The 12,028-nt window shown below is 45.4% G+C and overlaps 2 protein-coding genes across 6 annotated transcripts; one reads left to right on the top strand and one right to left on the bottom strand.

Annotated features, from left to right (window-relative positions):
• Positions 1-507: 507 nt before the first annotated feature.
• Positions 508-7,034, top strand: smarcb1a (SWI/SNF related, matrix associated, actin dependent regulator of chromatin, subfamily b, member 1a). The gene is made up of 9 exons (XM_056591742.1): positions 508-640; positions 959-1,070; positions 1,188-1,317; positions 1,422-1,559; positions 2,161-2,288; positions 2,918-3,084; positions 3,877-4,067; positions 5,215-5,346; positions 5,946-7,034. The coding sequence occupies exons 1-9, from the start codon at positions 557-559 to the stop codon at positions 5,983-5,985; spliced, it is 1,122 nt and encodes a 373-aa protein (XP_056447717.1). The 5' UTR covers positions 508-556; the 3' UTR covers positions 5,986-7,034.
• On the bottom strand, positions 6,289-11,328 carry LOC130383871 (derlin-2-like). 5 transcript variants are annotated; one of them, XM_056591744.1, is made up of 7 exons: positions 11,216-11,328; positions 10,825-10,989; positions 10,001-10,233; positions 9,468-9,561; positions 7,988-8,183; positions 7,607-7,697; positions 6,289-7,142 (listed from the first exon to the last, which is right to left on the bottom strand). In XM_056591744.1, the coding sequence occupies exons 2-7, from the start codon at positions 10,933-10,935 to the stop codon at positions 7,094-7,096; spliced, it is 774 nt and encodes a 257-aa protein (XP_056447719.1). In that variant the 5' UTR covers positions 10,936-10,989; positions 11,216-11,328; the 3' UTR covers positions 6,289-7,093. The 5 variants fall into 5 exon arrangements, with proteins under 5 accessions (XP_056447719.1, XP_056447718.1, XP_056447721.1 ...); XM_056591746.1 differs by having other exon boundaries at positions 6,290-7,142; positions 10,001-10,074; positions 10,168-10,233; positions 10,825-11,328; XM_056591743.1 differs by having other exon boundaries at positions 10,825-11,328.
• Between the last annotated feature and the right edge of the window lie 700 nt (positions 11,329-12,028).

A 12,028-nucleotide genomic window follows, 5' to 3' on the forward strand; every position in this document is an offset into this window, starting at 1 on the left:
ATATTGCAATAATATAAAATTATTATTATTTTATAAGAGAAACACAAGAAAAGTCACCTGAGACTTCAATAAACACAAAAGCAGTGCAAAGCCACTGCATTTTACATTTGGTTTAGATGCAAGGTGGCTATACAAAGGCTAATTGTATGAATTCTATTCTCCACTGCAAATATGGAGTATATTTGTTGGAGGAAATAATATGACTCGTATAGCCTAAGTTATATCAAGTTATATAAATTATATGTATACATACGTATATTTTCTTTTTCTTTTTAATATATTTAAAAATACCAGTAGGCCTAATCAATTTTCTTTTGCCCTTTCTGTCAATACTAAAAGTTCTAACGGGTCCACGGACTTGCTCCGGTCCGGGCACCGGGGGTTAGGAATCGATTATGTAGGACCATGGACCTATAAAGAGTGTACACTTAATAAAAATAAATAAATAATAATAATATAAATAAATAAAATGATTGTGACAAACGTCATCTCAAGGGGAGACGAAAATGAATTTGCGCATGCGCACAAACTCCAGGCTTTGTTGTTGCATTTCGCCATGGCGCTTAGCAAGACCTTTGGACAGAAACCTGTCAAATTTCAGCTCGAGGATGATGGAGATTTCTATATGATCGGGTCAGAGGTTCGTGTTTTACACATATCTATGATTAAAAGGTTCATGTTGTTGTGAGAATATGGCTTTAGCACCGGAAGCCGTGGCGTCCGCTAGCCCACCAGCTAATAACTCATCTACGGTGGCTGCGACTCATTCATTTTTTCTGCGTTTGAGTGCTCTCCGTTTGGAATATAAAGTATGATGTGGACGTATCCATTATTCTTGCTATTAAATTAACTCAATTCGTTCGTCTAATATAGCGGTCTCTGATATGAGTTAAGCTTCTCGTATAACAATTGGTTGATGTGATAAAATGTCCTAGCTGTGTTTTATGTGTCCTTGTAGGTGGGGAACTACCTCCGCATGTTCCGGGGTTCCCTCTACAAGAGGTACCCATCCTTATGGAGGAAACTAGCATCGGTTGAGGAACGGAAGAAGATAGTTGAATCATCACATGGTCAGTGAAACGCCTGTCATCAGTGATTGCTGTCATCAGTGATGGCTGTCATCATTGTCTGTCATCTAATGGCCGTCCATGTCAATGTTTGTGTTTTCTGGTGTTCTTTTTGCTCAGATCACGGCTACACGTCATTGGCCACCAGCGTCACTCTGTTGAAGGCGTCTGAAGTAGAAGAGATCTTTGAAGGAAACGACGAGAAGTACAAAGCTATATCTATCAGCACAGAACCTCCAGCATACCTTAGGTAGGACACTACCTTACATGGGCCTTCCTCTACCTTTTTTGGCAAAGCACCTACCTTATATGGTCCTTTCCCTACCGACTACCTGTGTTCTACCTGTGTTCTAGGGAGCAGAAGGGCAAGAGGAACAGCCAGTGGGTCCCCACCCTCCCCAACAGCTCCCACCATCTGGACGCCGTCCCCTGTTCCACCACCATCAACCGCAGCCGGCTGGGCCGTGACAAGAAGAGGACCTTCCCCCTCTGGTACTACAGGGACTCACACAGCGTGCTGAACTCAATCAGAATAGAATGTGTTGATATTTGTTCAATAATTGATTATTGGTCGAGAAACAATTCTACCATGAGAACAGGGTTTATGTTAAAGTTGAGAACAACACGTGCTCATGGTGGGTCCAACCCCTCATGTTGTATGTGCTTGTGCCGAACCAAGAACACTGGAGGTGTTCGTGTTTTTTTGTGCCGGCCTAATCGGTGAAGTGAGTTGAAAGGGAAGGCAGCAGTAGCTCAAGAGGTAGAGTGGCTTGACTGGTAACCGGAAGGCTGCAAGTTTGATCCCCGGCTCCTCCTAGCCGAGTGTTGGTTTCCCTGAGCAAGGCACCTCACCCTGACTGCTTCTGACGAGCTGGTTGTCGCCCTGCGTGGTTGACAGAAACCACGCAGGGGGCAAAATCCCCTAAATGTGAATGAAAGTTTCAATGTCCCCACGTGACTTCTTACTTGGCCTTATAGTAGAGCCGTGTTGATTAAACCAAAAGAAAAATGCTTTTCGTTGTCTTGGGGAGCCTATATTGTGAGTTCCATCCCCTGCCATGAATAACGTCTATCTCTCCTGGCGGGTGTCCAGCTTCGACGACCACGACCCCGCTGTGATCCATGAGAATGCCACCCAGGCCGAGGTCCTGGTTCCCATCCGTCTCGACATGGAGATCGAGGGCCAGAAACTCAGAGACGCCTTCACCTGGAACATGAACGGTAAATCACAGCCAGAACACCCTCACCATTATAAGACCATCACCACCACACGGCCACCAGTATTACACCATCACCACCATGCCACCAGCATAATGCTCACATCACCACAACACGGCTACCACGATAACACCGTCACCACCACAACACTGACAGCACTATAACACCGTCACCACCAGGCCACCATCACAACACCCACATCACCACAACACTGGCACCACGATAACACCGTCACCACCAGGCCACCATCACAAACACCCACATCACCACAACACTGGCACCACGATAACACCGTCACCACCAGGCCACCATCACAACGCCCACATCACCACAACAATGGCACAACGATAACACCGTCACCACCAGGCCACCATCACAACGCCCACATCACCACAACAATGGCACAACGATAACACCGTCACCACCAGGCCACCATCACAACGCCCACATCACCACAATAATGGCACAACGATAACACCGTCACCACCAGGCCACCATCACAACGCCCACATCACCACAACACTGCCACCACTATAACACCAACATCACCGCATCACTGCCATCATCATAACACCGTCACCACTATATCACCAAAATCATCAAAGTCACTCACTCTGTTGGTTGTACTTCAGAGAAGCTGATGACTCCGGAGATGTTTGCGGAGATCCTGTGTGACGACCTGGACCTCAACCCCCTGGCCTTCGTGCCGGCCATTGCCTCAGCCATCCGCCAGCAGATGGAGTCCTACCCCACGGACAGCCTGCTGGAGGAGCAGAGCGACCAGAGGGTCATCATCAAGGTGAGACCACCGCTAGATCAGGACTCATCCGCCAGCAGATGGAGTCCTACCCCACGGACAGCCTGCTGGAGGAGCAGAGCGACCAGAGGGTCATCATCAAGGTGAGACCACCGCTAGATCAGGACTCATCCGCCAGCAGATGGAGTCCTACCCCACGGACAGCCTGCTGGAGGAGCAGAGCGACCAGAGGGTCATCATCAAGGTGAGACCACCGCTAGATCAGGACTCATCCGCCAGCAGATGGAGTCCTACCCCACGGACAGCCTGCTGGAGGAGCAGAGCGACCAGAGGGTCATCATCAAGGTGAGACCACCGCTAGATCAGGACTCATCCGCCAGCAGATGGAGTCCTACCCCACGGACAGCCTGCTGGAGGAGCAGAGCGACCAGAGGGTCATCATCAAGGTGAGACCACCGCTAGATCAGGACTCATCCGCTGGGACAAAGGACTGAAGCTTTGATAGAGATGTAATAAAGCACAAACCGTCGCTGTAATGATGAAGTACAGCCTGTAGCTGTGATGAAGCAAAGACTTCAGCTGTGATAGAGGTGAGAAATGAACTGTGATTAACTACTGTAGCTTTGATAAATGACTAACTGTGTTAAGGAACGGCCTGGATCTATGATCGAGGACAGGCTGTAACTGTGATGACCTACAGTGGCTTTAATTATAAGACAGAACAACTGTTATGATGAACTAGCATTGACAAATCCCTGTAGCTGTGATAACCGACCTCTCTAGCTGTGATGAAGGACCGACCGTGATCAAGGACTGTCCCTGTGCCCCCGTCAGCTCAACATCCACGTGGGGAACATTTCTCTGGTGGATCAGTTTGAGTGGGACATGTCTGAGAGGGACAATTCCCCGGAGAAGTTTGCCCTGAAGCTGTGCTCGGAGCTGGGCCTTGGGGGGGAGTTTGTCACCACCATCGCCTACAGCATCAGGGGACAGCTCAGCTGGCACCAGAGGACCTACGCCTTCAGGTACACACTCTATACACTATGCAGTGCAAAAAAGATCAACAGTTCTACGTACGATATGTTTGCGAAGATCCAATTCAATTTTCATTACATTTTATTACCACAATCACCAATCATCAGTCTCAAAGGGCTTAACATACCATATATTTATGATAATATTTATGAAATCATAAATGTATGATTTATTTTAGTAATCCACATTGTGATGCAGAGAGACAAAATCGTTCTTTGCAGTTCTGCACGCGTTCATACTTCCATTTCGTGTTAACGTGTACACAAGGGTTTTGGGGAGTAAAAAACAACAGTTTTTATGCCCTGTTTTCTCTAAAACGGAAAAACGGTTTTGGTTTCCATGGTTCGTTTTTCCACTATTGAGTATTGCAGTGAAAGTATTGCAACAAATTGAAAATGCAGCGTTTAGATGGTGTGTTAATTTATTCTTGTTTCTTTTTGTGGAAACACTAGGCATCTTAGCTTGACTTTCTAAATAAAATAATTATTCTTTGCATAACCATACATTCCATGTTCAGAAGTAAATAGGAAGGAAGGAAACAAGCTTGACATTTCTCCTTATTCCTCTCAATGACAACCTGAGGACAATAGGCCCATGCTGTATAATTACTAGAAACAGTAAGGCCATCAATGGATGGAGCAATATTTGAAAATTGGTGCGTAATTTAGAATTTAGAACACACACACACACACACACACACACACACACACACACACACACACACACACACACACACACACACACACACACACACACACACACACACACACACACACACACACCCCTCCCTCCAGAGTTTTGTGTGTTGGAGGTCAGAGCTGGAATGCTAAAACCTCAACATCTGGTGTTTGCTACTCTAAACGCCTGAGAACCGATCACTTTTGGCTCTGAGGAGTTCATGACCTGCAGAAAAACAAAAACACATTAATTTGGTCTCACTGCTTGGCCTGTGCTGTCGTGACCGGAAGACAGATTGAGATGAAGGAAACATGGGGATAAAGAACAGCCTTTGATAAAGACTGTACTAGACTGATAGAGGGCAGACTTTGATAGAGGACAGATGGACAGAGGAATGACTGACAAAGGAAAGACTGCTATAGGACAGATTCAGTGAAGGTGTGATTATGTGTTGTGCAGTGAGAACCCGCTGCCCACGGTGGAGATCGCCATCAGGAACACAGGGGAGGCTGACCAGTGGTGCCCCCTGCTGGAGACCCTGACCGACGCCGAGATGGAGAAGAAGATCAGAGACCAGGACAGGAACACCAGGTGAGGACCTGTTAGGGAGCAGGGCTCCCCTCCTGGCAACAGTTTCTTGGCTAACAGGACCAGCCTGGTTCTGCTCCTTCCTGAATACCAGGGAGTGGGCATAATGGGAGGTTATGGTAATTCTGGGGGCTCTGGGAGAAAATTTGTTTGCTGGAATGCTGTCCGTGGGTCGGCTTAGCTCAGGAGGTAGAGCAGTTGTCTTGTAACCGAAAGGTTGCTAGTTCAATCCCCAGCTCCTCCTAGCTGAGTGTTGATGCGTCCCTGAGCAAGACACTTAACCCTAACTGCTCCTGACGAGCTGGCTGTCGCCTTGCATGGTTATCTCTGCCGTCGGTCTGTCAATGTGTGTATTAACCGATCGCTTTGGATAAAAGCGTCTGTTAAATGCCCTAATTGTAATTTTAATAATTCTGTGACATTCTGAGAGAATATTGAAATTCAAACTGGTTCTTGGAGAATATAGGATTTCTGGGGGACTGGGAGACTATGGAAATTCTGGGAGAATATGGAAATTCTGGAAGATGCTTCAGTTCAGGAAAAGATGGCAGCCTCTGAAGACTGATTCAGTGTTGTGACCTGATGCTTGTTTTGTTTTGCAGGCGAATGAGACGGCTGGCCAACACCGCCCCTGCCTGGTAGCCCCTCCTCCCCCAAAAGCCAGTGCTGGCTAGCTCGCAGCTAGCTGACGGTACGAGGCCTCAAATGTTGGCGGCAATCGAGACATTCCTTCTGCTCGCTGGCCCAAATCAGGTTGTCATGTTGATCTGCGTGTTTTATTTAATTTTCAAATTCCCTGCTAGTTGACAGCACCATCCCTCCCTGCCCCTCAGCCAATGACTGTTGTCTCCGCACCGCCCAATCACAGATAATATATGCTGTTGTTTTAGTTGTCTTTTTGTACAATTTAATAATTCTTACAAAATAAAAGTAAACAATCTCAGTTTGTCTGTTTATATCTATACATCCTATATCATATGTATACATGATTCATCTTGTATCTCGTCAAATACCAAAGAATCCAGCCCAGGTTTGTTGTTTGAAATATGGTTCTTTAATCTTACAGTAGTCACTTCAGAAAACTGACAAATGTCACGGTTCATGCAATATCTGGTGCATGAATGTGTTGATTGAATGATAATGATTGTGATGGTCTTTGAGTCCACGGTCAGATGGTTTGCAGCCATGAGGTCGCAGGTGGGTTATCTCTCTCAGCACTTTCTATTCTGTGATCTCCACAAAGGCAACAGGGAAAGTGCAGACCTGGCACAGATTCCAGCGCTAGGCTGAAACCTTTCAGACCTCGTCCTTTAAAACATTTAGTCATGGTCCTAGTTGGCCACTGATGACTGTTAAATGTATAATGCTTTATTTCTGCTATAAAGATATATAATGTTTTACAATGGTTTAAAAGGTTTTTAGATATTAAATGTCACTTGCAGAGGTTTCACCTTCATGCTTCACCGTTTTTGCATATTTGAGACATAAATAAATATGGATAATATTCATATCATCCTAAGCTATTTGGTGGACGCTCTCCTCCAATGCTTCTTGGAGTACTTCCATAAGATACCAGTTATTTGGCCGGTCTATTTCCGTCCCATCGGAGCACAAGGAAGCTTGATTCAGTAAGGCTATTCTGTTAATGTGTGGGACTGAAGGAAAGAGGCTGGTCGGACTTGAGGGTGGACCCACTCTGTCCATGAGCCCAGGGACTGTAGCTTTAGTGCTGCGTACTTCTAGCGTAGCTCTAGCGCAGCATTAATGGCTCCCCCTCCTGGTGATCCAACACACACCGTCTGAAAGAAATGACAGTCTCTCATCCTTTATTCCAGGTACATTTCTTAACCCCACAGTCATAAACAAAAATAGTACTCAACATTTTTTATGTTAAGTCACTATCGCCGCACAAAATTCTGATGAAAAACCTTGTATTTGGAGTAGGAATATTACAAAGTGGGTGTCTGTGGCGACACCTTTGGGACCTATGGGAACAATGCCCGCTTATTGCCAAAGCTGTCGCAAATTGAACAAAAAGGGATATCTTTGAGCGAGCCACTTTAATACTGAAGTGTCTAATGCGGTAGTTAGTAGATTGTGGCATGTTATTGAAATACTGTATGTAAATGTAAGGTTTCATCTCAACCCGGGCAGCTGTACCGTCTCTTTACTTCTGACGGAGGACTTTTACTTTTATGTACTAGAAGTTACAACTGACCACATCCTAACAGGATGAATCAACCCAGCAGATAGGGGGACTTACAGGATATGTGGCGTCCGGAGGAGCTTCCATCCACCTGGCTGGTTTGGTAGGACATCCTCCAGATAGAAGTATGTTTGACCCACCATAATCCCTGGGGACGACAACACATGAAAACCATTAACACAAGACCTTCACAGAAACCCCGGGGACCAACACCGAACCGTTGCCCTAAAACCTTTACCCTAAAACCGTTAACCTAAAACAGTTACCCTAAACCCTTTACCACAAAACCGTTACCACAAAACTGTTACAACAAAACCATTGCTACCACATAACTTTGTTTCTGAAGATTTACCACATAAGGATTCCTTAAAAAATTCAGATTAAACATTGTACTATTCCAGTAAAACGGCTGGGAATATTGAGGTAAAGCTTGTGTACCGAGAACATCAACGACGATTGAGTTGCCGAGCATAAGTGAAAATGCAACCAGCCCCCAGGGCAGGAAGCGGGCGTGGAAGGACAGGAAGCCCAGGAAGTGGATCTTCAGGAGCGGGTTCCGCCGGCTCCACACGTAGACCAGCATGGAGGGGAAGGACTGGCCCAGAAAGACCTGGTCCGTGAACACACCCATTACCTGAGCTCTGGAAGGTTAATACAATACACATAACTGAGCTCTGAAAGGTTAATATGATACTACGAACACACATCTGGAAGGTTAATGCAATACACCAAACACACCTGACATCCGTACATCAAACATAGCTGACCTCTTAGGCTTAATACAATGCACCAAAACGACCCAGTACCTGAGCTCTGGAGGGTTAATAGAATACACTGAACACACCTGACCTCTGTACACCGTCACTCCTGACCCATGCACGGTTAATACAATACACACACCTGGCCTCTGAAGGATCATATATTGCAGCAACCCACCTGGCCTCTGAAGGATCATACAATACACTGAACACACCTGGCCTCTGAAGGATCATACAATACACCACACACACCTGGCCTCTGAAGGATCATACAATACACTGAACACACCTGGCCTCTGAAGGCTCAATACACTGAACACACCTGGCCTCTGAAGGCTCAATACACTGAACACACCTGGCCTCTGAAGGATCATACAATACACTGAACACACCTGGCCTCTGAAGGATCATACAATACACCATACACACCTGGCCTCTGAAGGATCATACAATACACTGAACACACCTGGCCTCTGAAGGATCATACAATACACTGAACACACCTGGCCTCTGAAGGATCATACAATACACTGAACACACCTGGCCTCTGAAGGATCATACAATACACCACACACACCTGACCTCTGAAGGCTCAATACACCATACCCACCTGGCCTCTGGTAGGATACAATAAACACTCCATTGGAACCTTCCAAGTAAATACAAAAAATCAAGTAAATACATATCTGACCAGTAGTGATTATCTTCCCCAGGGTAGTGCCAAAACAAACTTTAACGTATTTAATCGGAGATCAATCATTAATGTAATTAGCATGTAATACATAAAATAATAAAAATGGAATACTGGTTATATCATGTGGAAAAGGGTCCAGGGAAACTGTCCTTAACACGTAGAACATGTGACTTGCATTAAATGAGACTGATTACCAGATAATTACAACAGACTAACAGATCAACGACACATGAAACCTAAGACCGCTTCAAACACACTCATTAAACTCAGCATTGACCTTTGCAGGCCTGCGTCACATAAAGGACAGATCTACCTCCTTGCCGTCTGGCTCGCACGGCCAGACGGCACCCTTGTGCTTGACGTCAGAACAACCCCATCACAGTATATCACAGCTAATCCCCCCAGCTCCCCTAAATTCCCAGCTGCTGGCTTTAAGGCTTTTACAATACTTCACACGAAAGGATACAGTCATTAGGACTCCGCCGAACAGAAAGAGGAAGACGAAGTCAGCCGTCCGGCGCCTGAAGCAGCCTTCTTCCAGCAGGCGGCAGTACCGGAACCTTGGGAATCGTCAAGGAACGCAAACACTTTCATACCGTTCCTGTATGGAACACAGTCCTTACGTATGGATCCATAATCCTTAGTTGTGGAACCACAATCCTTACTGATGGAACCACAATCCTTAGCTATGGAACCACAATCCTTAGCTATGGAAACCACAAGCTTTAGTTGTGGAACCACAAGTGACCTGTATCGAAACACAATCCATACGTATGGAACCACACGCCCAACCGATCAGAACCACAATCCTTTCATTTGGCACCATAAGCCCCCTGTATTTGTACCCCAAGGCCCCGGTATATGGTACCACAAGCCCCCGTACCACAAGCCCACACTCTACAATATATCATCTAAACTGAGTTCTCCCGGTACCTTAATAATTTGGTAGTCATTGATTAAGTTACTAGAAACAGGGGGGGGGGGGGGGGAATAAGATACAGAAAGATGATGTTGATCAAGAAGCCAAAGCTGAGAGAGCCGAAGAACAAGAAATTTGTTATCAGACGCCAGATCTGAAAGATAAGAGACAGAGAGAGAGGGGGTCTGAGAGGAGGATCAGTCCAAATGGAGGCTGATCCACCAGGTTGTTCTGTGTTCCTGTATACCTGCCACTCCCTGAAGACCAGCTGAGGGTTGAAGGCGAGCTGGAGAGGAGTGATCAGACCAAGTTGCTGCAAAACAAAACAAACACCCACAATACCACCGTCAATAATAGCTTACATAGACCATAACCGTGGATGGTATCACAACCACTTGAACACTTACACTACACTTTACCACACCTCATTACTTATTACCACTGTCCTAGTTTCTTTAATTATTACTTATTATTAGTTTATTTTATTATCCTTGTTTATTTTAATGATCTATGCTGCCACTTACATATTTGTATTTGTACTTATTTGTATTTACTTTCTCTTGTATTGTTAGTTCTATCTGGCTGTTGAGGAACCCAGCTTAAGAATTGTACTCTTGTGTAGGCCTACTCGTACAATAAGATGCGATAAAACTACTCCTGAATCTGATTCTGATTCTGACTCGGCTACTGCAAAAAACGAATCTCTCATGATATGAACGTTTAATACGCGACAATAACATACAACTTTAAAACTCAACTTAATCTCCATGGACACCTGTGGTTCACCATTAATAAGAAGCCTTCATCAGAACACACAGTTAATCGACATCAGGCCTACTATTAAGCACAGCACCTACGCATGATCCCCGGCCTACATCACCTGTCCATGGTATGGGGTGCTTACCACGGCCGCTGTGGTCAGGACGCAGGCGGTCACGTAGACCCGGGTTACCGCGGGGGTCTGGAGGTAGAGGCGGACGGGGATCAGGGCCATGGCATGGCTCTTATTAAACATCCATGATGGTTACTTCTAGGGGCGACATGTGGCTCAGGAGGTAGAGCGGGTTGGCTGGCAAACCGGAAAGTTGCTGGTTAGATCCCCGGCTCCTTAGTATCGAGGTGTCCCTGAGCAAGACACCTCACCCTGACTGCTCCCGACGAGCTGGCTGTCGCACTACGTGGTTGACTCCGCCGTTGGTGTGTTCATGTGTGCGTGAAATGGTGAATGTTAGGCAATAATTGCAAAGCGCTTTGAGTGGCCACTTGTTAGAAAGGTGTTGTATAAATGTAATTACCTCTCATAAAACGTCCATGATGGCTGGTAGCCTACTGTTCAAAACGGCATTACCGTTTTACGGATCGATACGCCTCTCCTCGCATTGACCAATTAAACCCCTCCAAAACCACCTCCATCACTCGATTGGGAAAATCAATAGAGGGATTATCAGTCTACGTCACTCTACGTCACTCCCCGCTCTACGCGCATATCGTTTGCAGAAAGAGACGAGAATTTTTTTTTCTTATTCGTATTGCATGCTTATTAAATGTATACTCTATTTGAGTTAATCTCCCTTAAAAAGTAGTCCCCTTTAATTACGATCGATCAAACATGTTTTTGATGCCTCAAAGGGCATTATCCTGCTTATACAATGGTCACTTGACAAAGAAAATAAATTAAGATCATTAATTTATATTTTCATGCGTAGGCCTATTACAATCCAAATATAACGTTTTTCTCATAAATAGGACGGACTGTAGCTACGACTTGGCAACGGAAAGTATCCTAGTCCGCTGAGCTATGAGCCAGAGAGCAAACATTATGGATTGTACATATTTATAATTCGAAATTCATCCCAGCCTTTATACCTGATACTCTAGGGTCTATAGCATATAGCTGCATTGTCTGATTACAGTTTAATTCATTTTTCACAATTTACCAGCTCTTGTTTTGAAGAATAATTTTCCTTTTGCCATCATTCTGCGTGATGGCAAAAGGTCAACATGACGATAAACAAATAATCCCCTCACAATTGACCAATAGAGCTCTTAAATACGCCCCTTCCAGTAGACCCCTCATGGGACCTCTGGGCGAGGAAAATTTGAATGGG

The sequence above is a fragment of the Gadus chalcogrammus genome, chromosome 6 (assembly GCF_026213295.1).
Source record: "Gadus chalcogrammus isolate NIFS_2021 chromosome 6, NIFS_Gcha_1.0, whole genome shotgun sequence".
Classification (NCBI taxonomy): domain Eukaryota; kingdom Metazoa; phylum Chordata; class Actinopteri; order Gadiformes; family Gadidae; genus Gadus; species Gadus chalcogrammus.